At 50.5% G+C, this 27,459-nt stretch overlaps 3 protein-coding genes and 1 pseudogene across 18 annotated transcripts; 1 reads left to right on the top strand and 3 right to left on the bottom strand.

Moving 5' to 3' along the window:
* Positions 1-1,621: 1,621 nt before the first annotated feature.
* Positions 1,622-2,151, bottom strand: LOC134482122 (small ribosomal subunit protein uS19-like; annotated as a pseudogene).
* A 1,872-nt stretch (positions 2,152-4,023) lies between these two features.
* On the bottom strand, positions 4,024-10,115 carry Irf9 (interferon regulatory factor 9). 9 transcript variants are annotated; one of them, XM_087585657.1, is made up of 10 exons: positions 9,999-10,115; positions 9,560-9,674; positions 9,042-9,222; positions 8,545-8,728; positions 8,284-8,357; positions 8,003-8,117; positions 7,831-7,902; positions 6,547-6,891; positions 5,485-5,600; positions 4,024-5,356 (listed from the first exon to the last, which is right to left on the bottom strand). In XM_087585657.1, exons 3-10 carry the CDS (start codon positions 9,219-9,221, stop codon positions 5,246-5,248), a joined length of 1,197 nt encoding a protein of 398 aa, XP_087441783.1. In that variant the 5' UTR covers position 9,222; positions 9,560-9,674; positions 9,999-10,115; the 3' UTR covers positions 4,024-5,245.
* Positions 10,116-10,619: 504 nt separating this feature from the next.
* Rnf31 (ring finger protein 31) lies at positions 10,620-23,058 on the bottom strand. 7 transcript variants are annotated; one of them, XM_087586309.1, is made up of 23 exons: positions 22,555-22,879; positions 22,292-22,334; positions 21,976-22,165; positions 21,733-21,879; positions 21,432-21,587; positions 21,159-21,218; positions 20,994-21,063; positions 19,500-19,677; positions 18,671-19,049; positions 18,225-18,503; positions 17,723-17,971; positions 17,448-17,633; positions 17,128-17,334; positions 15,451-15,624; positions 15,271-15,369; positions 15,091-15,180; positions 13,153-13,267; positions 12,961-13,079; positions 12,598-12,711; positions 12,397-12,454; positions 11,561-11,657; positions 10,868-11,036; positions 10,623-10,760 (listed from the first exon to the last, which is right to left on the bottom strand). In XM_087586309.1, the coding sequence occupies exons 3-23, from the start codon at positions 22,162-22,164 to the stop codon at positions 10,707-10,709; spliced, it is 3,189 nt and encodes a 1,062-aa protein (XP_087442435.1). In that variant the 5' UTR covers position 22,165; positions 22,292-22,334; positions 22,555-22,879; the 3' UTR covers positions 10,623-10,706. The 7 variants fall into 7 exon arrangements, with proteins under 7 accessions (NP_001102338.2, XP_087442435.1, XP_087442433.1 ...); XM_087586307.1 differs by lacking the exons at positions 22,292-22,334; positions 22,555-22,879 and adding an exon at positions 23,025-23,058; XM_087586311.1 differs by lacking the exons at positions 22,292-22,334; positions 22,555-22,879 and adding an exon at positions 23,025-23,054 and having other exon boundaries at positions 18,225-18,500.
* A 69-nt stretch (positions 23,059-23,127) lies between these two features.
* On the top strand, positions 23,128-27,457 carry Psme2 (proteasome activator subunit 2). 2 transcript variants are annotated; one of them, XM_087585492.1, is made up of 11 exons: positions 23,128-23,203; positions 23,507-23,539; positions 23,935-23,997; positions 24,179-24,265; positions 24,361-24,388; positions 24,476-24,657; positions 25,594-25,662; positions 25,800-25,867; positions 26,007-26,061; positions 26,576-26,662; positions 26,753-26,871. In XM_087585492.1, the coding sequence occupies exons 1-11, from the start codon at positions 23,156-23,158 to the stop codon at positions 26,831-26,833; spliced, it is 801 nt and encodes a 266-aa protein (XP_087441618.1). In that variant the 5' UTR covers positions 23,128-23,155; the 3' UTR covers positions 26,834-26,871. The 2 variants fall into 2 exon arrangements, with proteins under 2 accessions (XP_087441618.1, NP_058953.1); NM_017257.2 differs by having other exon boundaries at positions 23,154-23,203; positions 24,476-24,573; positions 26,753-27,457.
* The last annotated feature ends 2 nt before the right edge of the window (positions 27,458-27,459 follow it).

Raw genomic sequence — 27,459 nt, 5'->3', positions numbered from 1 at the left:
TGTATAGTCCTGGCTGGCCTAGAATTTGCTCTGTAGACCAGGCTGGCCTTGAACTTACAGAGATCTTACCTCTGGGCTAGGATTAAAGGCCTGCACCTTCAACCAGCAAGGAACAGTAGTGTAGGCAAAAGGACAAACAAATGAAATCCTGAGGTAGCAATGTTTAGTGGGTTCAAGGAGCCTGGAGCGAAGCCATATGGGCAAGAAGGGTAAGGGTGGGGTTAAGAAAAAGGCTGGGGGGGTTGGGGATTTAGCTCAGTGGTAGAGCGCTTGCCTAGCAAACGCAAGACCCTGGGTTCGGTCCCCAGCTCCAAAAAAAAAAAAAAAAAAAAGAAAAAAAAAGAAAAAGAAAAAAAAAAAGAAAAAGGCTGGGGACTAGATAACATGTGGGGGCATTTTCAGGATCTTGGTTGTTACCTTGAGGGAGGTAGGAGCCAAGGTGGGCTTTGAACACAGGAAGGAAATGAGCAGATGAGTGTCAAGAGGTCTCTGCACTGTGCTGAGAATAGGCTGAAGGCAGGTAAGGGTGGGCAGAGACAACGGGAAAGAACCAGAAAGAAGAGAGTGGAGATAACGATGACTTCAGTGTGCTAACAGTGGGACTGATGGTTTTTGAGAACAACAGAATCCTTCTTGGCCTAGTTATTCTTGGCCCAAGCTCCTAAGATGTTAGATACTCAAAGACCTCCAAAGGTTGAGCTGAGACAGTGGCCGACTCTTGTGTAGGAATGCAAAGCAGAAGTGAGCTTTATTAAAGTTACAGAAAAGCGGGAATGGAGAGATGTCTGAGGCTAAGGGCACACGTTGTTCTTCTAGAGGACCCACATGGCAGCTCACAAACACCTGTAATTCCAGGTCTAAGTGATCTGATGTCCTCTTTTTGACTCCTCGGGCACTCATGTGGTACACAGATACAGGCAGGCAAAAACTTCCGAACATATAATAAAATTAAAAATAAAAAAAAAGAGGGGGTTGGGGATTTAGCTCAGTGGTAGAGCGCTTGCCTAGCAAGTGCAAGGCCCTGGGTTCGGTCCTCAGCTCCGGGGGAAAAAAAAAAGAGAAATTAAGGAAAAGTGAGAGACTCCCAAAAGTGGGTAGGGGTTCTTTTTTAAAGATTTATTTATTTATTTATTTCCTGTATGCGAGTACACTGTAGCTGTCTTCAGACACACCAGAAGAGGGCATCAGATCCCATGACAGATGGTTGTGAGCCACCATGTGGTTGCTGGGGATTGAATTCAATCAGTGCTCTTAACCTCTGATCCATCTCTCCAGCCCCGTGGGTAGGGATTCTTTTTTTTTTTTTCTTTTTTCTTTTTTTTTTTCGGAGCTGGGGACCGAACCCAGGGCCTTGCGCTTGCTAGGCAAGTGCTCTACCACTGAGCTAAATCCCCAACCCAGTGGGGACTAAAGATGAGGTAATTGAGGTGGTTAGCTCTCAGAGAAGGCCAATAGAGAACAAACGTGCTCTGTGCATGTCGGCTTGACCCAATCAGGCAGATATTACTGGGCTGTCCACCCAGTTAGGAGTTGTTGGGGTCCCTCTCTCTGTCTCTGACTTGTACTTGGTTCCTTGCTGACCTTGACTGTCCGATGCCGTTTGTTAGCCAGCATTACTACCTTCCATCCTTGTATCTTTTCTGGGAGTGGGGGTGGGGAGGGTGGGATGAAAACAACGAGTCTTTATTGACCTCTGCTACTTGAGAAGGATGAATCGGGAGGAGTGGGTAACACCAATACCCAGCCTGCCATGCTTTACAGGCTTGTAGGTGATGGAGAATTGCCCAGGTAGTGGTCAGTCATCTCTGGTTTGATCTCCACCTGGTTGAAGGTCTTGCCGTTGTACACACCCACCATGCTGCCGACCATCTCAGGCAGAATGATCATGTCCCTCAGATAGGTCTTCACCACCTCAGGCTTCTCCATGGATGGCGCCTCCTTCTTGGCCTTTCTCAAGTGCTTGAGCAGTGAGTGTTGCTTCCACTGCAGGCCACAGTTCAGGTGCCACTTCTGGCAGGTGCTGTACAACTGCATCAGTTGCTCATAGGCCATGTTCAGTGGCCGTGGTCCACGCCATGGTAGGTGAACTTGTGGAAGGTTCACTCCTTCTGTTCCACTTCGGCCATCTTGGCGGCTGCTTGGAAAAGGCCCATCCTTGTACCTTAAGTGCTGTTAAACTATACTGAGCACTCTGTTCTCACATTTACAGGATCAGCTTGTACCTCTATCACAGCACCAAGATAACGGCTCCAGCCTTTCTTGGTTACCCATATTTAGTTCCTTGTTTTTGGAGTGGTCTAAGGTAGTCTCCTAGGTAGAAGCTTGTTAGATGAAATCTAACTTCCTTTCTATTATGGATGTCAGAATTAGTTGCCTTAGAAGCAACAATTTAAGTGCCTTACACATAGGTCTCAAGGGCTTTGGGGAGGAGCAACTGTCCAGCTGTCACTGGCCCAGAGCCTTTAGCATGGTTATCACGCACCCAATTACAAGCCCTCTTCTTCACCCTCAGTGCTCCAGGCTGACAATTTTGTTTTAGATTTATTTATTTTATGTGTGAATGCTCTATCTGCATATGGACCTACACACCAGAAGAGGGCATCAGATCCCAGTATAGATGGTTGTGAGCAAGCATGAGGTTGCTGGGAATTGAACTCAGGACCTCTGGAAGAACAGACAGGGCTCTTTTTCTTTTCTTCTCTTTTCTTCTTTCTTTCTTTTTTTTTTTTTAACTGTTTAAGGAATTTTTATTAAAGCAAGAATTTTATAATCCAAATTACATTTCTTTGCTCAGTCATCAGTCTGCTCCTTAGAACAGAACTGACATCCCAAGCTATTCCACAGAAAGAATTACAAAATTAAAGAAAGGAATGCTTTAAGTTTTTTAGACAGGGCTCTTAACCACTGAGCCACTTTTCCAGCCCCAGACTGACTGCTATGGTGACAAGGAGAAAAGTAAACGTGGTTTTCTGCTGAAGGTGGTGGCAGTCAGGTGACAGTGGAAGTAATCTGGTGGAAGTCACGATGTAGGTGTTAAAGAGGCTTTGTGGGGTTGGGGATTTGGCTCAGTGGTAGAGCACTTGCCTAGTAAGCGCAAGGCCCTGGGTTCGGTCCCCAGCTCCAAAAAACAAAAAAGAAAAGAAAAAAAAAAAAAAAAGAGGCTTTGTGAAGGAAAAGCTTCCCCATTTGGTGACAAAGTTAAATGGAATAATAGAGGAGTGTCAGCCAATAAGCACTGGAGGATGGCAAATGCCTTTAATCCCAGCACTCTGGAGGCAAAGACAAGATCTCTGCTACTTGGAGGGCTAGCCTCATCTACAAACCCAAGTTCCAGGATAGCCAAAGTTACACAGAGAAACCCTGTCAAAAAAACCAAACCAACCAACCAACCAAAACTCAAGTAGGCACTCAAATTTCAGTGAACAGAGTACCAAAACATGGCTATCCAAGACAGGGTCAAGCTGGCCTGGTGTCAGAGGCAGGCAGATTCTGAGTTCCAGGACTGACAGGGCCTGACACTGCTACACCGTGAGGCTCTGTCTCAAACAAACAAATGAGTCAGGATCCCAGGTAGCCCAGATAGCCCTCAGACTCCTGATTCTGATCCCCTACCTCCACTTCCCAAGTACTGTGATTATAGGCACGAACCACCATGCCTGGCCTAGGTCAGATTGCCTTTTGTGGGGCTCAGTAGAGAGGAATCCAGTTTAGAAGTGCCCGCCAGTCACACTGAGTGTTACCAAGGACGAGCATGTCCCCACAATGTCTGCAGCAGCAGACACAGGAAGACACAGCAGACACTGCAACTCTTCCCTCAAGCTTCCTTCCCTCTTATGTCCTGGAAGTTTGGACCACAGTTCCAGTGTCTCCTCCTGGTCTAGACTTCTAGTCCGGGGACCATCCCTATTCAGGCACATTCCTGAAGCCCTAGCAAAACACTGTGCAGCCACAATGTCCCACATGAAGTTGGCGGCTCCCTCAGTTACCTTTTAATGCTATAGTAGATACCATGACCAAGGCAACTTAGGAATGACAAAGTTTAATTTGGGGCTCACATTTCTAAAGGCTTAGAGTCCGTGACCAAAACGGCAGTGAACACAGCAGCAGGCAGGCAGCCAGGAATGGTACTGGGGTTGAGAGCTTACATCTGATTTACAAGCACGAGACACAGAGAGTGTGCTAGCAGGGAAACCTCAAAGCCCATGGCTAGTGACTGACACACCTCATCCAACGCCACACCTCCTGACCTTTCCCAGGTGGGTCCACTGAGGACCAAGAATTCACATATGAGCCTATGGAGGCTAATCTCATTCAAACCGCCTTGTGGCTATAGTGCTGTCTGCCTGTAGGCAACAGTGCCTGTCTTAGAGGTTGACCCCAATCCAATCTCAGTTGCCTGTAACTTGGGTGGGGGCCCCTTACCCTCGAAGTACCAGGTCAAGTCTGAAAAAAAAAGGGGGGCGGGAAGGTCAACTGGAAAAAAGAGTAAAGGGAGGGAGACATGGGGGTACGGCCAGGCATAGTGGTGTACACCCAGAACCCCAACACTCAGGAGGCTAGGGCAGGAGAAATCACCATGGGTTAGAGACTATGGCACTCTGGCTAGGCCCAGAAACACCATGTGACAGAGAACCCAGATACTGGGTACCTTGGTCTCCATCTTAACCCCTGCCACCCTCTCCTAACGAATCAGATCCTGATCTCTCTCTCTTAGTAAGCTTTTATTTACTGTTTGGAGACAGACAGTATCACCAAGGCTGGCCTTGAATTTGAACTCACAATCTTCCTGCCTCTGCACATACACTCCTATGTGCCGAGTGTGTACTACCTCACCCAGCTAAATTTTATTTTATTCTAGTGAGAACTGAGGGGGGAAATATATATTTATATATATACATACACACATACATACAGCTTAGGTTTAGAGTTAGGGATTGGGAGGATAGCAAAATTTCCTCTGAGATCACACCCTTTGGAACTTTCCAGTTTCTTAGAAATGAAAGAAGATATAGCTTTAGAAAAAGGAAATAGAAGTCTCCCCCAGGTTGTCCTTGAACTCATAATCCAGTGCTGAGATTATGAATATCCACCAACGAGTCTGGCTCTCAGAATAGTTTTTGAAGATAAAAGTTATCCTTGCACTTTCTCTTGGCCACATTGGAAAGCCCACAGTGATAAGAATCATCACGAAAGCAGGCAGACCAACGGTGTGGAGAACAAGTCTATTTCAACGGGGACCCGAGGATCAGAGTGCGAGAGTGGCAGGTTGGTGCTCTGTGTGCTGTACCAGGAACAAGGCAGCTTTCTCCTCTTCTGGAATCTTCTCTAGTAAATTTCGGGCAAAGGCCTGCTCCATCTGTGCAGGAGGAAGTGAGGAGCGGCCTCAGTGAGCACTGTAGGGACAGCCACCACCCTGCAGCCCCTTCCCTCAGGGAGTTATCTGAGACAAATCATCACAGAGCTCCATCCCGGGGCTGAACTTACCCGCACCGTGATAAGATTCTCTTGGGTATGGCTAGAGCTAGGACTCCTGTCCCAGAAATGCAGTGTTGCTTGGTACTTGGGTAGAGGTCCCTGGCCCTGGAAGTACTGGGCCAAATCTGAAAGAAAAAGGGTCAAGGATTGGAAGGAAGAAGGCAAGGCATGGCAGTAGGTCAGGCATGGTGGTGTGCGGCCAGGCACGCTGGTCAGGCTGAGGTTGGCAGAGTCACCACATTTGAGGCAGCCTGATCTACTTAGTGAGTTCCAGGACACCCAGAGTGGTATGAGGACTTGCCACAAAAGCAAAAACAAAAAAGATAGAGGGCCATGAGTGAAGTGACACTGCCTGGGGAGCCAAACGCAGAGAAAACTGGGATGGGGTAACTCCGGCACCCAGGGCACAGCAGAAACTGTGGTTTGGTGCTGCGAGGAACTAAGCTGTTCTCCCTGCTGCTGCAGGAAGAGGCAGCCCCTTCCTGCAGTTCACAGGAGCAGATGCTCCTGCTGAGAGGCTCGAAGTCCTCAGAAGCAGCAGCCCTGCCTACCAACCCCTTGGTTGCTTGCCTGCTCTCCCAATACTAGGACAGCACTCTGTCCTCAATGTTCCTCTCTCCACTCCTCCTCGCACATTTAGAGGCTGTGACTGGAATCTCGAGAGTGGACGGGAGAAGGAACAGTCCTAGAAGATGCTTACAATATGGCAGAGAGATGGGAGAGAGGGGCAAGTGTGGGTAAGGTGTCTTGGCTCTTCCACAGAGCTGTGTTTGCCAATGTCTGAGGAGTCACAGGGCTTAAAAATCCACGCAAACTAAACTGTACAAATTCACTTAACCACGCTGCTTCCCCAAGACGTATCACTTAAGAGCTCAACTCCAGCTGACCCTCATCTACCGTGGCCTTGGCTAGGGGAAGTCTGCAGAGTGGAACAATATGGCTACAGAACATGTGTATCACACAACGCAGGGGTCCCACGCAGTGAGGATGAGCTGCTGGGGAGGGTGGTGGGGAAACCCACCGGGCGCACAGGATAACGAGGAAGGGGAGGTCGAGCCGGGACACCCTTACCTCTACAGAAGTATGTGGTACTGAAGAGCTCCACACACTTATTGCTGGGCAGCAGATGAGGCCCAGGCCCAGGTGGGGCCTCGGGTGCGTTCCAGGAGATGGGGATGGGGCAGAGGCGCTGAACAAAGAGGCCTCTGGAATTGCTGGCCACCAGGATGCCTCTCTCGAGCTGATTCAGCAGGCTCTGGGTGGGCTCCAGTGGGTCAGGTCTGGGAAACACCACCTGCTGCACCATGCTGCTCTCCGGGTCTGAGGGCTCAGCCACAAGCCGACAGTCTAGGCTGTGCACCTGGATCTCATGCACCACGCGCCCGCCATAGATGAAGGTGAGCAGCAGCGAGTAGTCTGGGGACAGAAAGGTTCAGGAGGAGCCCTGAAGGCTGCTGGGAGGCCCTCTCCCCCAAGGCAGCCCAAGTAACAAGGCTTTAGAAAAGGGAAGCTCGTTTTGCTAATGGGAAAACTGAGGTCCAGAGCAGGAATCCAAGAAAGCACTGGGAGAGAGAGCAGGGCTGAGACAGCTCCTCCTTTCCTAACTAAAGGTTAGGGAAGGTTCCTTTCATCTGATAATGTGGCTCAGTGGTTGCCTACCATGCTTAAAGCCCAGGCAAGGTTCAATCAGCATAAACCCTTAGGACCCAGCATGCTAGCACATCTGTAATCCCAGGAAGACCAGGAATTCAAGGTCATCTTTAGCTACAGTGCTGTCAGTCTGCCGTCATGAGGCTGTCTTTAAAAAAAGGAAGAAGAGGGCTGGAGAGATGGCTCAGCGGTTTAGAGCACCCGACTGCTCTTCCAGAGGTCATGAGTTCAATTCCCAGCAACCACATGGTGGCTCACAACCATCTGTAAAGAGATCCGATGCCCTCTTCTGGAATACCTGAAGACAGCTATAGTGTACTTATATATAATAAATGAATAAATCTAAAAAAAAAAAAGGAAGAAGAGAAAAGAAAGGTGCCTTCCTTCTCCACATTGATGCTTTCCTCTCTTCCCCCATCACTTGGGAGTCATGCCCATTAGAACTTAATGCTCATGGCTGCAGTGTGTACAAGAAAACCTCACAGCCTGGACTTTTCTGGATGATAAAAGAAATAAATGTTTCAATGTGGCTGTTGGAAGAACAGAGTACTTAAGCTGTTTTCTGAGGGCGAAAAAGCTATATAAAGTATGGTCGGCTACACGGAGTGTTCAATTGGTACGAGTGGGGTTCTTCTAGGGTAGACAACACAGGCAAAGTCTGAGGAAGCAGACCCGAGAGGAAGGGAACAGGGAAGGGCCACACACCTGAGTTCGGAGGAAGCGGATTCTCCATGAACACTGGGTCCTCTTGAACGGTGGCTTCAGTTGTGCCAGCTCCTGGACAGGAAGCATAGGTACTGATCATTGAGGGTGGCACTGAAGAGACTGAGAGGAAATGTGCAACAGAGACACAGAGGTAGGGGAGACGGTGCCGTACCTTCCTCTAGCTCAGAGCTGCTGGTGCTGCCACAGCTGTCACTGCTGCCGCCACCGTTGCTGCCACCACCACAGACATTGCTGCCGCTGTCTGAGTGGCTTACAATCCCATTTTCCTACAGACAGAACATCTCTCGCTCGCACACCCTCCTGCTGATTATCCTATCCCGCTCTTTGATCTCCTCCCTACTCCCGTTCCCCCACACTCACACTGTCAAGGGCGCCTTGAAGGCAGGGATAAGTAAGTGTCTAAGTAAGTGTCTGAGTGGTGCCCTTCCTTACCTTACACTCTCCCCTCTCAGGTGACACAGAACTGATACTTCGCTTGAATGGCGATTTCTGGTTTCTTGGTTGGGCTGTGGAAATAAATGTTGCAGGTAGAAGAGAGTTAGGTCTTCTAAAAGACGGAGGGAGAAAAGTATCTGAAGCAGCAAAAAGCTGGGCAGGAAGAGAGTCCAGGAAGGGCTGTCAGTCCACAGAGGGTTCTTATCTCTATTCTTGTCAATTTGCCCGTCCGGGAGCGGCTGGCAAGAGAGCACTCACTGGGGAGGGTTCCTGCTGGCAGTATTCGATATACTTTGTAGGGTTCTGCAACATCCATCCGGCCTCTCTCGGGAACCTCCTCAAATTCGGAACTCTTGTTGAGGGCACAGCGTAGGCGAGTCTTCCAGACAGCAGGGTTTCCTATGTCCCCGTCTTTGTGCTTTTCCTTAAACAGTGCCCAGGCCTAGTCAGAGAGGAAATGAAGAAAGGAACGTATTGCAGACTCCAGATGTCCCTCCAAACGGCTGATTGCACAAGCATGTGCCCTGAGCAACCATACAGGAGTTGAAAGCAGAGAAGCCTATACTGGCTTTGTAGTCTGTTTTCTCGCTGACTTGAAGTCCTTAGCAGTTTTCGACCGCGGCTCTCCGAATGACATCGTTGGTTCTACTTCCTAGTATTGCCTTTATCCAAACCCCAACACACACAAAAGTGCTTCGGGAGGGACACACCATTGCAGGCACCATCCTTGGGACCGTGGCTTCAGGAACTCTCACCTTGAATATGGCAGCATCCTGGTCTTCTCGGAAGTCTTGCTTGCCTGCGTGCTTCCAGGGAATCCGGAACATGGTCTTGGCTGCGTCGTCCCAGCACACCCCTGGGAACTGCCCACTTTCCACCTGTTCCACTATCCAGTTCCGGAGCTTTCGGGTACAGCGTGCTTTGCCTGTGGCCATCCTAGGAAGAAGAGACAGGATCTATAAGAACTATTTTTAATTTCGAGACAGGATTTCACTATGTTATCCTGATTGGCCTGGGACTCACTATACACACCAAGCTGGACTTAAACTCAGAGACCTACCTGCTTCTGAAATGCTGGGATCAGGGATAAGTGACACCATGCCCAGGGAGAGCCAACAACTTGGGAAACTCCTGCTAACCTCTGACCACCAGGGCCAACTTCATGCAAAGGCCCTTCCCTGAAGACCCTTCCATGTTCTTTTCTCTCTAGCAGCATTCTCCGAGGTAGAAACTAATTCTTAAAATTTCTTTCTAAAATTCCAAGTTATCACACCTGAAAGGGAACCACGGACATTGGTCTTAGTAAGTCGAAGTGTTTCAGATGTGTTACTTGGGAGAATCCCCTCAATGACCTGTTCCTTGTATCAGACTGTTTAGATCCCAGGCATCTGCAGAGTGGACATTGGCAGTTAAGGCATCTATCTCCCCAGCCGACCAACCATCTCACTACCATTCCCCTGTTGCTAGTGGGGTAGGTGGGGCAGCTGGGGGCAAGGGTGGAGCTGAAGCAGAAGTGGGCAGGGCCAGAGGCAAGAAAAACAAAGGTTAACTGAGGCCCACAAAGGGCCTTCCTCAACAGTCTAGTTGGCAGCAGTCCCTCCCCCTCCTGCCCTGCCCACAGGCCCAGTATCAGTTTCTCACTCAGGCCAAACCTATTTTCAGATTCACCAGCCTGACTCTCCCTGTAGCCCAGGGCCCTGGGGAGCCCTCACCAGCCCCCTCTCAGTGCTTCCAGTTGGTCCCCCTGCAGAACTGCTCTTACCTGAGCGACCGAGGATGTACCAGGCTCTGCTTGTTCTAGGCTGTTTCTGATCTCTCCTCCCCTTTCTACAGTCCCCACCCTAAGTTTCAGTTCTCCTCCAGGGAGGTGCAGTTCCTAGAAATCACGTGGTCTGAGCTGCAGGGCAAGCGATCACCACCAGAGGGAAGCAGCATCCGAAGCTTTCGGCGACAGAGCCGCCCTGGGCCCGTGGCTCCGGTCAGACTCCTCCTTCCTCCCAGAACCACTCCCCGTGTCTGCTTCCCAGGAAGGCAGTCTCCAGATCTGACCCGGAGACTGATGTGTGCTCCCCACAGGGTCTGCTTGGTACACGTTAGGTGATCTCACTGAGCGGCCGAGGTACACGGAGTTTAAAGAGGTTGAACCCACGCCAGGTGGTTAGATGTGGAGAGTCTGTTGTTCATCTGTGGTGCTTCGTTTCTTCCTGGCCAGGGGTCCTGGGGTGATTGGACAGTAGGCTGAGGGGGCCCATCTCACAAGATTCTGTTCTTCTACCCCCTCCCTTCCCCTAATGCCCCTAGATGGTGAGGCCAGGAAGAAGGACCACCAAGAAGCCTAGGCCATAAGATGCCTCTTTATTGGTGCTGGAACTGCTGCTGAAGGCTGGGTTCAGGAAGGTCCATTAGGACCCGGCTCTCAGCTACTTTCTTCTGCGAGCAATACTCTGTCCCAAGGGCACCTCTTCTCTCAGCTTCTGCAAAAGACAGAGGATAATGATATTGGAAACCTGCAGTGGAGAAACAGGCTGTCACAGGTGACTTTTGGAAGGGCAGAGGAAAAGCCGGGGGGTGACAGTGCTACCTGTAACAACCGGGCCTGGTAAGCAGGAAGATCCTCTCCATCCATGGGTTGGGGCGTTAAATGTAGGTAGCGTGCAGTGGCTGTCTCCAGTTCCTCCACTTCATACAGGGTCGCTGGGTCCAGCGAGTGGGCATTGATGAGGCTCACAAGATACTCTTTGTAGTGTGCCCTGGGGAGATGAGGTATTTATTCTCCTGCTTAATATTAACCGCGTGAGCCTAACACCTTGTTCTCTCTTACTGTGCTATGCTGTATGCATCTACTCGCACTCAGGTCAGGGCGAGCATATGCAAGCAGGAGGACAACTTGAGGTGGTTTTCTCCGTTCACTACGTGGGGTTGGGGGACAGAACTCTGGTCTCATGCCTGGCCCCAAGTACCTTTACCAACAGACAGAGTTGTCTCACCAGCCCACACTGGGAGTTTGCTGTTTTGGGACAGTGTTTCTCTGAGTAAACGGCCTTGGCTGTCCTGGACACACTGGGATTCTTATATGAGGGAGACTATTATTAGCTCCCCTGCCTGCTGTACTCAATGCTGCCTGCCACTACCCGCCCATGGGATAGGCCAGGGACCCGTCCCTTCCTCCCTCCTACTTTGTGAAGGACCAGCTGGCCCCAGAGACCCCACCTTACTGCCTGGGCAGCCTAGCCCTCATCCCAACACCATGCTCCATGCACTGGTAGGCACTCACTGACACAGGCCGGCATAGCCAGGCGGAGTTTCCTTGCCACAAGCTTCATCCCTGAACCCACTGGGAACCTCCTTCTGTTCCATCACTCGGCAGCCACCTAAGAGGAAGAAGGGAAGGAAGGAGTGCATGTTGGGTGAGGGCTCTGAGCCCAGGAGATCCTGCTGGAGCAGGAGCAGTTACAGGAGCACTTGGGAGCCGGTTAGAGCAGCACAGTGACTGAGAAATGGGGTGAAGATCCCGAGGCTCTACTTTCTACCAAAGTGGCTTATGGTCCATAATCACGTGCATGCGTGCACCTGTCTGTCTATGCGCCTGCATGCATGTGTGTGTGTGTGCGTGTGCGTGTCTGTCTGTCTGTTTATGTAGTTTTGGCTGGCCCATCACATGCTCTTAAAACTGGTCTCCTGGTTGCTATTTAGCTCCTGCACAGCCAGCTTATTCTCTGGAGATCTCACCTCTGCCTAGAAGGTGAGCAGGGTGGGTTAGAACCTTACTCAGCATCTTTTGTTACCAGCACAGAACCTAAAACTGTAGCCTAAAACCTAAAACGACTGGCAGGCATCATTAATACTCAGAGTTAATTAATGAATCTTAACTATTAGAGAGCGTGCACAGACATTTAAGGGTCGAGCGTTTTAATGTCACGTCCTGCAGCACAGCTCAGCCGTTAGGTGGATATTCTCATTTCACGAGAAGAAACAAGCACGGAGGAGAGGTTAACGACCACACAAAAGGGCCGACAAATGACTCCAGACCCAAGCCTCCCCGACATCTTTACCCGTTACCATGGGGGCCCAGTCCACCATCCCCACTTTAGAGGTTTGTCTAACACTTACCTCCAGGGACTGCCCGTGTGCCGGCAGGAGGCTCTGTGTTAAACATGACATTATTGTCCTGGGGAGAAATAGAGACAGGGCATTGTTTCCCTCGATCCAGCCACTGTCCCATTTCCCAGCATTCGGTCTCTCCCACTCTTGCCCATCCTGTGCCCTGTCACCCAGCAATCTACACACCCAGCCAGGCTGGCCACCTCTGACCTGCAAAAGTTTCTGGAGCCGGGCAGCAGGCCAATCCCGTAGGTAGAAGAGGCAATCTCGAGGGTGGTGACCATGCAGGGACTTTTTCACCTTGCAGTTAGGGTCTGGACATTTCTGGTAAAAACCCAGATAGGAGAAGGAAGTTGGAAACTGTTGGGGTCCTGGACTCTCAAGAACCCCGGTGCAAGGGGGTGTGGGCAAGAGAGGAGAGGGAGAAAGAACAACTCTGGAGCAAGCAAAGTGGGGAGGAGGACAGAGATGCTTTCTATCCTACTGACCTCTCTCTCCATTCCCTGGCCCCCGCCCCTCAAGCCCCACGGCAGCCTCCCACACCTCCCTCCTTCCCTTGCTCTCTGAACTCACATTCTTGGCGTAAAAGGCATTGTAGCAGCCGCTGCAGAACTGGTGGCGACACTGTGTGCAGTGGAAGTGCATGCAGCCTCCTCGGGCCAGTGCGTATGAGAACTTGCATTTGGGGCAGTCTGGAAGGGCAGCAGCTCAGGGTGAGGGCAGCACCCCAACACCCACGCCCTCCGACTATGAGCAGAGGCTTACCTATGCCGTTTTCCTGAAGGTACATGGCCAGGCCTTGAGCCTGGTACTCTGGGTCATTGGTGCGTTTCCAGTTCTGGAAATCCTCACAGCTCCGCCCTCTGTGCTGCTCCTCCCACTGCCAGGAGGGAAGGGGGCTGTGATGGAAGCTCTGCCCCATGCCCTGTCGAAACTACTCACACCCAGTGGGCCCAGCTTGTTCACGTCACTGTTGCCCACCATCCACTTAGATCCTAAAACTGAGGGCCACTCTTTCTTCATGTCCCCACACTACTGCAGTCACCCACAAACCTTGGTTGTTCCCTTCCAAGCCTAACCTCTCTGTGCCTACTGCTACACCTCACTCCAGGTAACTGTGGAATGCTCCTTCCAGTACGGCCTGCTCACTCCACCCCACTCTCCACTTTCAAAGTAGGTATCAGGGAGCTTCCGACTGCTACTAGCATGCTGACCCTGAGGTCTGGGAGTAGGGCCACAGGTGTCATTCTGTTCTGTGACACAGACCCAAGGGTCCTGGTATCAGGCCAACCTTTTGGAAGACAAAGGATAGTGTCAAAATGAAAGCCAATACTGGCCTCAAGGTCTGCCTGCCGTCTGTGGCAGCTGGCTCCAACCATGTGCCTCAGGGATCTAGCTTCTCTCAGGTCAGCTTCTACTAACTCCTTGACAGAACTTTTGCCTGTATGCACGCTCCTCTCTTCCTCCATGTTTTTCTCCGAGCCTGACTCCCCACCTAGGAAGTTTTGCATTCTCATTTTCTCTCTCTCTCTCTCTCTCTCTCTCTCTCTCTCTCTCTCTCTCTGTGTGTGTGTGTGTGTGTGTGTGTGTGTGTGTGTTTATGTGTCTGTGTACGAGTGCCCCTGTGTATGCGTGTGTGCAGAGGCCAGGGTATAATGCCTTGGATCACCTCTTTTTGGGACCGGATATCTCACTGGCCTGGAACAGAAACAGGCTATGGTGACTGGCCAGCAGATCCAGTGGATTCACCTGTTAACCCCTCAGTGGTGGAATTACAAGTGGATTCCACCACAGTTGGCTTTAAACTTTTCTTTTCTTTTTTTTGTGGGGGCGTGGGGGAAAGGGCTTAAGACAGGGTTTCTCTGTGTAGCCCTGGCTGTCCTAGAACTCATTCTGTAGAACAAGCTGTCCTGGAACTCATAGAGATCCTCCTGCCTCTGCCTCCCAAGTACTAGGACTAAAGGCATGTGCCATCACTACCCAGATTAACTCTTTATTTTAAAAATTAATTAATTTTATCCAGGTAGTGGTGGTGCATGCTTTCAATCCTAGCACGTGGGAGGCAGAGGCAGGTAGATCTCAGAGTTCAAGGCCAGCCTGGTCTACAAAGTTCCAGGACAGACAAAAACCAAAAGCAATAACCAGACACCTAGTAGAAGCCACTTCTCTCCTTTTACTATGTGAGTCCTGGGAAAAGAACTCAGGGTGTCAGGTCTGGTGATAAAACCTCTACCCATACTCCTTGAGTTAGCTCACTGGCTCTAACCCAGCTTTCAAAACCTCATCTATTTAATGTGTATGGGTGTTTTGCCTGCATGTCTGTTCACCAAACACATGATCGTGCCCAAGACCAGAAGAGGATGTGAGATCCCCTGGAACTGGAGTTAAACCCAGACGTGAGATGCCATGTGCATGCTGGGAACTGAACCCAGGTCTTCCAGAAGAGCAGCCTCTTAATTCCCGACCCTCTCTCCAGCTCTGACCCAGTTTGTTTATTTGTGTAAAGTGGTTGTTCTGGGGACTACACTCAGGTCCTCGTGACTGCATCTAGCACTTTACTGACTGTGTCATCTCTCTAGATCTCCAGTCAGCTCTCGATGCTTAGAGAGCATGACCGCTTTGTCTGCCCATGTACTCCTTGAGACTAAGACAGTACCTGGCAACAGCTTAGTCAATACTTCTGAGAGGGCAAGTGTAACTCACCTGGCGCTTGCAGCGCACACAGAAGGTCTGGTGACACTGGGGACATGTCGCCTCCAGCTGTTCTCGTTCATATATGAAGCCGAAGGAACACTGTTAGTACAAGGACAAAAAAGCTATTCAAGACAGACCTGACCAGGTAACATCCCTGCCCTCAACGGTTGATTCGTTTGCCAGGCTTACCTGGGCACACCACAAGAACTTGGGGTCTCGCATGAGCACAGCCTCGGTTAGCTTCTTATGAAACAGAGCATATGCATCCGGCTCTAGGCTCTCTCTGAGCTGGGGACAAGATGCAGAGGTGGTAGATGGGTGGGAGCTGGTTCACAGCCCAGCCCACTTAAGCCATAGTGGCTGTACTACCTGGATGTCAAGGGTGGAGAAGTAACTGAGTAACTGCGCATCATCGGTGAGGTCAGGGCGGCCACAGGCAGGGCACACCATGTCTGTGATGTGCTTCTCCTTCAGGGCAATGGTGAAATGCTGGCGGAAACACTCAGGGCATATGGTGCACTCGCAGGAGATCAGGGCCTGCATCTACAGTGGGAGGGGGAGAGGGGGAAAGGGAGATCTGCTGTCAGCCCCGGGAAGGGTCAGTAATCTACAAGATACACAACAACCACATGGTTCAGGGATACACTGAAAAGCCAAGGTCTAGCTAAGTGGGGAAGAATAGCACACTCAAGCACTTAGAGGCCCCAGGCAGGTAAGATGGGTCTACAGACAGCTGGATGGACGGCAGCCAGCAATGGTGAGATCTAAAGAGAGGCAACGTGTGTCTTTAAAGGCATTTACGTTTACCCAAAAGCGAAAGGCAATTATGTGTATGTGCTATATGTTTGTACACACACACACACACACACACACACACACACACACACACACACACTATCCAAACCAAAACCCCGAAACCACATGCAGTCTGACTGAGAGAGGATGTATTTACCTGAAGAACTGTCACCTTTGACCTAGATTAAGTGGAGCCCGGAATATAATAAAGACCTATTTCTATCGCCTAGATATTGTGACATCCAAGATTACTATGCCGGGTATAAATTGTGCACGAAGGCATTTAACCCCCAGTGCGTTGCCATGTGACGGCACATGCCTGTAATCCTAGCCCTGGGTACACGGAGGCAGGAGGATCAGTTCATCCAAAATCACCTCCTACCAAACAGCTGTGATTTCAGTTCCAAGAGATTTGAAATCTTTTTGACCCCCATGGGCACCCATATACATGTGACACAAACCAATGCACAAACATGCAATAAAAAAAAAAAATTAAGAAGTTGCTACTCTCTATTGGTGTGGTTGCTGTGGTTATATTTTTCAAATAACATTTCCCTTTTTGGCAATACATGCTAAAATACTTATAGATAAAACCATGTGATGCTTGAGATCCACTTCGAATTAACCCTATGCACATACAGACAGCAGGCGCCGAGAGCAGAGGGTTTGTGAGCAGAGGGGAGCAGCAAGCTTAGTGTCTGAGTCTTTCATATTATTGCACGTTTGCTACAGATCATCTTTTAGCTTTTTTTGATTGGCAGAATCTTATTAGGTAGCTCTGAGTAGTCTAGAACTCTCCACGTAGAACAGAATGGCCTCAAACTCACAAGAGATCTGCTTGCCTCTCTGCCTCCTGCGAGCAAGGCTTAAAGCTGTGAGGCACACAGCTGGCAAAAGTGGGGTGCTTGGGAGGGGGCCGAGGTCTTTGGTCACTAGGACATGCCCTGAGAGTGCCTCGGCACCCCTTATCTTCCTTTCTTCCTGGCTCTGAGCTGACACATCCTACCTGATGCACCAACAAAGGCCCAAACAGCAAAACCAACTAAAACCTCAAAAACAGCACGCTGAAGTAAACCTTTTCTCTTCGTGAGCTGGCTAATACAACGTGTGAAGATTCAACATTTCCTAAATGGGGTGTTCCTGTTCCTCATCAGAAGGCTTCGGGAATGTAGGGACAAGAGTAGAAGACAAGGCCACCCAGGATGAGGTGGGTGCTCTCCAGGAAGGTGCACAAGCTAGGAAGAGGCTTACCCGGTTTCGGGGAAGGGCCCACCCGCACACAGCACATTCCTGGGCAAGCAGTCGGCGCAGAAAGGCCCGGTCCTGACTGTGCCTCACGGCCTCCACCACGTCCAACAACTCATAGTTCCTGGGTGTCTCCTGCAGCAGCGCTAACGCCAACTCTGCTCGACCCCAGCTGGGGAGTGTGTATACCGCCAGAAGGCGTCTGACCAGGCTCTGCAGTGTGAGTCAGGAGGAGACACAATGGCTGTCAGACTCCCAGGACCTTCTCCCTCCAATTTTCCCTTATTCCTTTAAGTGGGATGGTAGGCCCTGCCCACTCTCAGCACCTGTCTATCCAGGCCATCCCAGCAGGGAGTGGGTTCGGGGTCTCTGCCCCAGAGGCGCTGGTGGAAAGGCTCCAGGCGCTGTCGCTGTAACTCAGTTAGGGCCCGGGCCACATCACCCCCATGCTGGAACAATGCCTGCAGCGACCCTTCTTTAGGCTCAAAGCCCAGGGACTGGAGCTCCTGCACCTGCATTTCAGAGCGGTGAGAAAAACGTAAAGCAAGCCAGAGAGGCTCTGGTACTCTCCACCCATGCCACCCCCACAACACAATGGTACCTTCCTCCTCCTGGCCCTCACACACTCCTCTACAGCTTCATCAAGGTTGCCATGACGATCAAGCCAGGCTTTCCGGGCTTCCTGACAGGAAAAGGCACCGAGCTCTGGATCCCGTTGTCCAGCTAGCTCAGCCACCATCTCCAAGACGTAGGACAGCTCTGAACGCAACCACTGCAGGGGCACCTCAGTGCCCGAGTATTGTAGAGCCGAGAAGATCTCTTCTGGACTGGCACCTGCAGCTTCCCCTTCCTAAAGAACGGTTGCATCCGGACAATGGCAGAGGCACATCAGGAAGGGGGCTCACCCTCTGCCTGACCAGGAGTGGTTCAGCTAAGCAACGTTGATCATGTGACCGGGGTGCAGCATGCTAACTGCCCTTGGGCAGGCTTTCAACAGTGAAGCAGCTACAGCTAACATTCTGATAACAGAATGGCGGTTAACAATCTGCGGCATCTTCCTTGCCCTCAGCTCAGCCCCATCTCACCCCAGGCCCCGTCCTCACCTGGATCATGTTCACTAGCTGGAGACTTTCCTTCCGCATCTTATCTTGGCGCTGTTTCTCTGGATCTCCACAGGAAGCAGGCAGGGAGGAGCTGAGGTGTTGTGAGGACCCTGGCTGTGAGAGTCCCTTCTCCAAGGAGCTGGGATAGGGCTGTGCAGGGATGGGGCTGCGAGTCCGGTTACACATGGCACACACCCAGACAGGGCCTGAATTGCAGAAGGTACAATGGTCACAGTGCCACACCTGAGACTGGGCAGCGGAGAGCAAAGTATCCTCCTGCTGGAGAGGTAGAGAGAATTACCCTGTTGACTGTGTGACAGAGGTTCATGACAGTGACACAGAGAAATACTGGGGGGAAACTCAAAGAAGACAGAATGCAAATTTAGAAAATAATTTTGAGGTTAACAGGAGCCAATGAGGAGCGGGGAAGGCCAGGAGTGGGTTACCTTAAGGGGCTGTTGGTAAACACCAGCGTCATGGGAATCCACCACCAAGCTGGGAGGCTGGGCCAGCCGAGGTCGCTCACAGATGGCACAGAGCACGGCTGCTGCCTCATTCTCAAAGGTACAGCTCTGGCAGGCCCACTGATCCCGTGCAGGCTCGGGCTCTAGGACCCCAGTTCCTTGGGAACTCTCTCTTCCCCGCACCTTACAGCCTTTGGGCTGACTACAGGCTGCACAGAACACTGCCCAAGGCTCGTTTAATGTGGCACAGGTAGGACAGTGCCAGGGCAGACAAGCATTTGCAGGGTCAGGGGAAGAGAGAGAGCTATCTCCCATGGCCAGGGAGGAGGAGTGGGGCCGTGGTTGGGACGAGGCAGGTAAACTGTAATAGAAAAGCAGACGTGGCTGAAGAAGGTAGAAGTTAGTACCCGAGTTCCCTCACCCCAGCCTTTCCTATCACCTGGGTTATACATACGACCCTGGCCTCTGTGACTGCTGTTCTATCTGCATCCACTCTCATCCCCATATATGATTTAATATTTAAATGATGGATTATAGACAACTTCTTCCAGGAAGCGATCTCCTAACATCGTGCTAGATGTTTAAAATACTGACTGCAGTGATCTTTCAGCTGAGACTGTAGCCATCCACTGTCTCCCTGAGTATAACAATCTGTCTCGTTGTGACTGAGTGTTTACGTCTAGAATCTCCTTGAGGGCTGTTTTCTATAAAACACTCTTTAATAGAGAACCTGGCCTATAAGAGATACTCAAGTAATCTTCCATTTTCCTCTTAATTTCCCTCTTACCAAGAAGAGGAAGAAGCCTCTCACCTAGAGCTTAGGTTGGTGGTCTGGTGGGCCCCGGGTAGGGTGTGGCGAAGGTGATGCGCACGGGACGGATGCCCATGGAACAAAAGGTCACAAGCTGGGCATGAAGCTTGGTTACAGGCTGGACAGTGCAGTGTGCCTGGGGCAGAACCACAGAGAAAGCAGGGACCAGGAGTATGGCCTGGAAAAAAAGACATCAAAAGAGTAAAACTTAACAGGCATACCACTCCAGCCAAGACATGGAGTCCTTGTGTGCCTATCAACAGGTGAGTGGAGATGTTTACACACATAAGTAACTTTTCTTTCTTTTTTTTTTTCTTTTCTTTTTTTCGGAGCTGGGGACCGAACCCAGGGCCTTGCGCTTGCTAGGCAAGCACTCTACCACTGAGCTAAATCCCCAACCCATAAGTAACTTTTCTAATCACAGACATGCTGAGGTACTAGTTACAAGGAAAAAAAAACCTTGTTATGTAAAGGATAATGGATGAAACTGGAGGATACCATATTGAGCAAAACAAGTCAGACACAGAAAGAGAAGCATCACCTTTATTCCCGCCTCACCACCAGGTAGCTCTGGCCTGGTCTGCAACTCACTGTGGCCTCAAACTCACAGAGATCCACCTGCCTCTGCCTCTCCAGTACTATGACTAAAGGTGTGAGCTACCTACCAGGTCTGGCCTCTCTCTCTCTCTCTCTCTCTCTCTCTCTCTCTCTTTACTTTTAAATTTTTTGTGTAGCATATGTGTCATAGCATTCAAACAAGGGCCAGATCCTTAAAACTGGAGTTAGGAATGGCTGTGAACTACCAAGTGGATGCTGGGACTTGAACTTAAGTCCTGTGTAAGAGCCAGAGGGGCTCTGAACCACTGAGCCATCTCTCCAACCCCTTCTTAAACAGATTGCTCAGCTGGAGAGACGGCTCAGTGGTTAAGATCAAGCACCGCTCTTGCAGTGTCATTCCCGGTACTCCTGTTGGGCAGTTCATACAGTCTGTAACCCCAGCCCTGGGGGAATCGGTTGCTTCTGGCTTCCATGGGCACCTGTGCCTACACGCACATATCCACCCGCCCACTTCCCACAACTAAAAATAATATTAAAAAAAAGAAAAGACCAAGTTACACTTAAATCTGTTATGGGTTAGGGCAAGTCACAAAACTATTCTTTACAACATCTGGATCCATGGTGGTGGGCAGGAGGCGGGGCTTTAATCTCTTGAAATAAAAGACAAATGAAAGGGCTGGAGAGATGGCTCAGTGGTTAAGAGCACTGGCTGCTCCACCGGAGGTCCTGAGTTCAATTCCCAGCAACCACATGGTGGCTCACAACCATCTGTAATGGGATCTGATGCTCTCTTCTGGTGTGCCTGAAGACAGCCACACTGTACTCATATATAATAAATTAATTAATAAAAAAAAACAAATACAAGAGAACAAAAGGAAATCCTAAATCTGCATCAACTCAGTCTAATATTTTCTCCCACAAAGGACCATATAATACCTGGGGCAGAGGGGAGGGGGCCAGGAACAATCTCTCTCAAAAGGGGGTGAAACTCTGAAAGCTGCAGCATCTGAGAAGGAAAGCAGAGAATGTGCAAGTTGGGGGGCACAGAACCCCATAAACTCGGTTCCCTTGGTTTAACAACACCCTTTCTGCCATCCTTACGTCATCTTCAACGCTGTCTCTTAGTAGCTGGTCCAGTGCGTTCTGTCTTGGATGAGTATTCTGCAAAGAAGATTCAAAGAATTCCCACCTTGAACCAAGTTCTCCTCGTAAGCCCCATCCCCTAACATTCCAGAGGGAGAAAGTGTAGCAGAAGCTTCCTTCCAAACTGCTGCAGCAACAGAATTCCCCAGCATGGGGGGATTCAAAGTGGCTTGCATTAGGTGGCGCTCCCAGTATGGCGCTTAAGACCTTAGGATCACAAGGCCATCTCACCTGCAACAGCAAATTGAGCTCCGTGCGAAGCAGTAGTACTTCTAGTGTGACTATGGCAACCTGGTATTCATCTGGTTCCTCCTGCCCTCCGGGGAAACTCAATCCATCTGGGCGCTCCTCGGTATAGCCATACAACCGTAGCACATCCCGGCCACCCTGGCACACATTCAGGATCGGGTCACCATCTAACAGATCTCCTAGGCAATAGAGCTGGTCCCCCACTCAGCGTGCCCTCAAGCCCTTCTGGTCAACCCCAAGCATAGGTCTAATCCCCTTCTCCGATAAGGCCCAAGGGTTTCACCTGCACAGCATCCACCGTGCTGCGAAAGACAGGGTTATTAAACTTCACTGAGCGCCAATACCGGGGCCGCTGTGGGCTGAGGAGGTTTCGACCATACTTTTCCAGGATGTTCAGGGCCGTGGATAGAGTGTTGAGGTAGTTTCGAGGCTGGGAACATTCAGAAAAGCAGAGTTGTGAGCCTAGCCCACCTGGCCTCTGAGCCTAGGTCCCCTTCCATGGCGCGCCGGGCGGGCTTGGCCTCACCTCCCCATGAGCGTTGCAGCGGACCAGGCGTCCGGCATCCAGCTGCCGGTAGCGGGAGGAGAGTGGCAGAGAGGTGGCCAGAAGCGGCGTGAGCTGCTCCAGGGGAAATACCTGCGCAGAATCCCACCTCAGGGCGCTCGCCAGCTCCTCGCGGGCCGCTAGGAAGGCTCGCTCCTCGTCTCCTGGCATCCTGAGACCGGAGACAGGCTCAGCTTCGCTGTCCTCAAGGGGCGGGCGCAGGTGCGCGCAGCGCCACAACAGCCCGGGGTCACTCAAGCCACCGCCCCGCTACAAACCCAGCCACGGCCAGGGTTACCGGGAACAGGAAGTCCTGGCAGAGAGGGCGGGACTGTGGACCACTTTGGAGGAAAAGGCGGGTTCAGAGTGACGGAAAAGCTATGATCAGGAAGAGCGGCCAGGTCGCCGCCAATAAGGAAACCGGGGTCCCGGCTCCTCCCATAATGCGACAGAACCTTTTTCCTCCGAGTCAGTCTCTCTTCTTCGCTTTCCCTTGATTATCCCGCCCCTTCCGGAGGGACCCACCTCCCACGCGAGGGGTTAATTTTGCCCAAAACTTGCCTATCTTTATTTTCACAATGTTGGTTCTGTTCCAGTCCCCAGCGGGGAAACCCCAACTTATCGGGGTATAACTCTGGCCGCCCTTAGCCCGGCTCAGGCGGGCTCCGCCTTCCTCTAGTCTGTCCAGAAGGGAAGGCAGTCCCGCTCCACCTTCTCCCTTCCATCCCGCCAGGCTTTCCTTCTTCCTATCCTTACTACTGTCCGATCCTACTCGGTCCCCTCCTCAAAGTCTAACCTCATGGAACCCCACCTCTGGGTACCCTCTTTCCTATTGTCCCACCCTCTTTCAGTCCAGTACTTCCCCAGGACGGTCCTTATAAGCTCCGCCCTTCTCGAGAGGAAGCCTGTGTTTGAGTCTCCGCAGTCCCATGCTTTCCTAGCCCCTCCCTTGGACAACCCCTGGTGATCAAAGCCAACACCGCCCTTCCTAGTGGCAACTGGCTGGGAATGGCTGAAGGGGTACTACTCACTGTTGGTGGCCTGCCAGGAGGAGGGGAAAGAAGGGAGGGGGCGTGGCTGAGGGGGGTGGGTCTGGGCCTGGAGAGTGAAAGCGAAAGCTGGGGCTGCTATCCCAGATTCGAGAGCTGGCAAGTGGGGAAGCATGGCCAAGCCTTGTGGGGTTCGCTTGAGTGGAGAAGCCCGTAAACAGGTAAATGGGAACCGAAGCTAGGAAGGGGTAAGGAGTCCTAACGGAGATAGAGCTTGGTGCTCCTGGCACCAAGGCCTTGCGAGCAAACTCCTCCGGCCTCTCTTTCTTTAGAGCTTTCTTTCACTTCTGCTCAGGGATTGCCAGTGCTGTGTCCTCTGACCAATCCGTGCACTGAACAGGGTCCTCTAGTGAAAACTAGCTTTGTGGGACAGGTTTGAGTTACAGTTGGAGGGCACCCAGGTTGGGAGTGGGCCCTCATTCTTTACAACCTAAACCCCTAACCTGCTACTGCTGTCTGTGCAGGTGGATGCCTTCAGACAAAATCTTTTCCAGGAGGTAAGTCTCTGAATTCAAGCGATTTAATCCAGAGTCTTAGCGTAGTACTCGAGGGCCACAGTCTGTGAGTAACCCACCAGTTCACCCTAATTTTGGTGTCTCTGAACCTTCACTCTTACTCAAGGTGAACTGGAATGATTTGTTTCTACTTGTAATCTGATCACTCTTAGAAGCCACTCCCCCACCCTCCATGGATGGGGAGATAAAGATGGCGCCCAAAGGGAAAACCCCATAACCCTACTTCTGCCCTCCATGAGATTGGGCAAGTCCCTTTATTTCTAGGGCTATGGTTTCCTCAGACGTGAGTCTGGGACTCAGTGATTTCCAAGGGTCAACTTCTCATACATCTCATCAGACATCTTGCATGATTTTTTTTTTTGTAATGCAACTTGCAGGCTGAGGACTTCCTTTGCACTTTCTTGCCACGGAAAATCATATCCCTGAGTCAGCTCTTGCAAGTGAGTAGTATAGACCCTCTGCTCCATCTCCTGTCACCTCTCATCACCCAAATGACATGGGTATCAGCATGCTGGGAACTTAGTGAGCCTGGTATAAAGTTTGAACCTGGGTCGGGGGCACAGATGGACTGTGGCTGGTGAAGGGAGGAGGCCGGGCAGTGTCTAAGAGTAAATTCTACAGGAGGATTCCCTCAATGTGGCTGACCTCTCCTCCCTCCGGGCTCCTCTGGACATCCCTATCCCAGATCCCCCACCCAAGGATGATGAGGTAAGGCATTCAGTGTGCAGAGCCTGAACTATAAGCCAGTGGTAAGGGTACCACTGTAGCCTCCGTTCTAAATCTGCCTCCCCATTTTGCCTTAGATGGAAACCGAGCAGGAGAAGAAAGAAGGTAATGGAGACCTGGGTAACCCACCAGGAGGGAGACTGGCGCTGGGATATGGGTAACAAAAAGACCCCATCCCCATCTTTTTCTTAGTCCCTAAGTGTGGCTTCCTCCCTGGGAATGAGAAGCTTCTGGCCCTGCTTGCCTTGGTTAAGCCAGAAGTCTGGACTCTCAAAGAGAAGTGCATTCTGGTAAGCCTGGGACCTAGAGGAGGTGGGGAAGAAATGCACAGCAAAGCTCTGGTCCAGTCAGAGATGCAGGCCTTTAACCCAGAAGTAAGAAAACTGGCTTTCGTGTCTTGGATTTATGTGCATACTTTTGAATCGTATGTATGTGTGTTTGTGTGCATCCAGGCATGTGCAGGTATGTTTTCCATTGCATGTATCTGCAAAGGCCAGAGGTGAACATCAGGTTTGGGGGAGGGGCAGGGGGGAGCACTGTCTGATTGAACCTGTGGCTTGCTGTTTTGGCTATACTAGATATCCAGGGAGCCTCCTAGAGCTGCCCCCAAGTGGGTTACAGTCCACTCCACTATGCCCACTATGCTAGGAACTGGAATTCAAGTCCTCATGTATGCGTGTATGCACAGCAAGCCTTTTTACCCACTGTCTTCTCCCTTTGGGTTTAGATAGCCTTTGTTCTTGTTTTTTTGTTTGACCTCTGTGTGGTATCACAATGATACCTCTAAATTAGAACCACTTCTGTAACCTCAACCAGTCATATTAGGTACACAGTGTAAGTGATGTTGGTTTCTTTTTTCATTTTATTTTATTTATTTTAAGACTTATTTTATGTATTTGAGTACCCTGTAGCTGTCTTCAGACACACCAGAAGAGGGCATCACATTACAGATGGTTGTGAGTCACCATGTGGTTTCTGGGATTTGAACTCAGGACCTCTGGAAGAGCAGTCAGTGCTCTTAACCGCTGAGCCATCTCTCCAGCCCAACTGGCTGCTTTTTTTTAGAGGACCCACTTTTGATTCCCAGCACCCACATAGTGGCTCACAGCCATCTGTGACTCTAGCTCCCAGGGAATCCAACACCTTTTTCTGGCCCATGTGGGGACAAGGCACGTAGACATACCTACAGACAAAAAACAACAAGTAGATATTATAATAAAAAATACAAATGTAAAATAAAGCAATAAAAAGAAATTATTAGCGTATTAGGAATCTAGTCGTTTGTTGAGTGAGTGCTCCTTTGAACATAGGTAATCACATGGATCCAGCACCTGATCCCCAAGATTGAGGACGGAAATGATTTTGGGGTGGCAATTCAGGTAAGAACTGGTGACTGGAGACAGACTGGGAAGAGACTTGAGAGGGAGGGAGGGAAACAAGGCGATAACCAGGAGGTAGGAGAAAGAAACCACAAAGGGGAGATGAAGTATTGTCTTTGCTTCTCACGTCACTGCAGGAGAAGGTGCTGGAGAGAGTGAATGCTGTCAAGACCAAAGTGGAAGCCTTCCAGACAGCCATCTCCAAGTGAGAGCAGCTGCAGGAACACGGGGACCCTGCAGGGCACCCCCTTAGGGTTCTCCAATCGAGGCCGTTCTTTCAGAATGATGGGAGACGGGTGTGGCTGTCTGTTTCCATTCACTCACACATTCCTTATTTCTCACAGGTATTTCTCAGAGCGTGGGGATGCTGTAGCCAAGGCCTCCAAGGACACCCATGTAGTGAGTGCACAATCCACCAGCCCCTTAGTTGAGGCTGCCCAGGGGTGGAATGGAGGTGGGGAGAAAGGTCCTGGTCCTGCTTTTTTACTTCTAGAGTGTGGAAAATACTATTCCAAACAATATCCCTGACCCTTTTCTTTTCTTCCTTTCTTTCTTTTTCTTTCTTTCTTTCTTTCTTTTAGAGATTTATTACACACACACACACACACACACACACACACACACACACACACAGAGTAGCGGTCTTCAGACACACCAGAAGAGGGCATCAGATCTCATCACAGATGGTTGTGAGCCACCATGTGGTTTCTGGGATTTGAACTCAGGACCTCTGCAAGAGCAGTCAGCGCTCTTAACCACTGAGCCATCTCTCCAGCCCCCCTGACCCTTTTCTTAATTCTGTGGGTGTTGGTGCTAAGATGGGGCTAATCTTCCAGTTTATTATCTCTTTTTCTGTGTGAGAAAACAAAGCCCTGACCTCCCCGGTGCTGACTATTTGCCTCCTCCGTCCCAGATGGATTACCGGGCCTTGGTGCACGAGCGAGATGAAGCAGCCTATGGGGCGCTTAGGGCCATGGTGCTGGACCTGAGAGCCTTCTATGTGAGTATGGAGTGAGCTTCTGAGGGGAGTGGATGGAGGAGAGGGTGTAGGAAGCCAAGAACTGAACTCTATTCTCTCGGCCTCCTCCAGGCTGAGCTTCATCACATCATCAGCAGCAACCTAGAGAAAATTGTCAACCCAAAGGGTGAAGAAAAGCCATCTATGTACTGAGCAAAGGATTAGAAGGAAAATAAATGATTTATACTTTATGTATATTACCTCTGTCGTTCATTGAGAGAGCATTTATCGAGGGCCTCCATTGTCTCCATGGTAATGAATACGGTGATGAACGTGGGAGAGGGTTGGCTGGAGGGATGGCTCAGCAGTTAAGAGCACTGGCTGTTCTTCCAGAGGGACCCAGGCTCCAATTCCCAGCACCCAGAAGATGACTAATAACTCTGTAACTCCAGTTCCAGGGGATCTGGACACCCTCTTCTGACCTCTACAGACACCAGATATGCACATATGATGTCCACGCAAATGTGCAAGCAAAACACTCATCACATAAAGCAAAAACAAAAAAAAGTTGAAAGATTAAGTGGGGGAGGGTTCTAGGAAGTCGAGGATGGGCTTGAGGCCCATTGTGTTTTTCACAGATCATTCTAAAGAATGGGGTAGGGGCTGGAGAAATGGCTCAGTGGTTAAAAACACTGACTGCTCATCCTAAGGTCCTGAGTTCAAATCCCAGCAACCACATGGTGGCTCACAACCAACTGTAATGAGATCTGATGCCCTCTTCTGCTGTGTCTGAAGACAGCTACAGTGTACTTATAAATAAATAAATATTTTTAAAAAGT

Source organism: Rattus norvegicus, chromosome 15 (genome assembly GCF_021556685.1).
Source record: "Rattus norvegicus strain SHRSP/BbbUtx chromosome 15, alternate assembly SHRSP_T2T, whole genome shotgun sequence".
NCBI classification, from domain to species: Eukaryota; Metazoa; Chordata; class Mammalia; order Rodentia; family Muridae; genus Rattus; species Rattus norvegicus.
The sequence above is the reverse complement of the archived record's forward strand: the minus strand, read 5'-3'. Positions and strand labels throughout refer to the sequence as shown.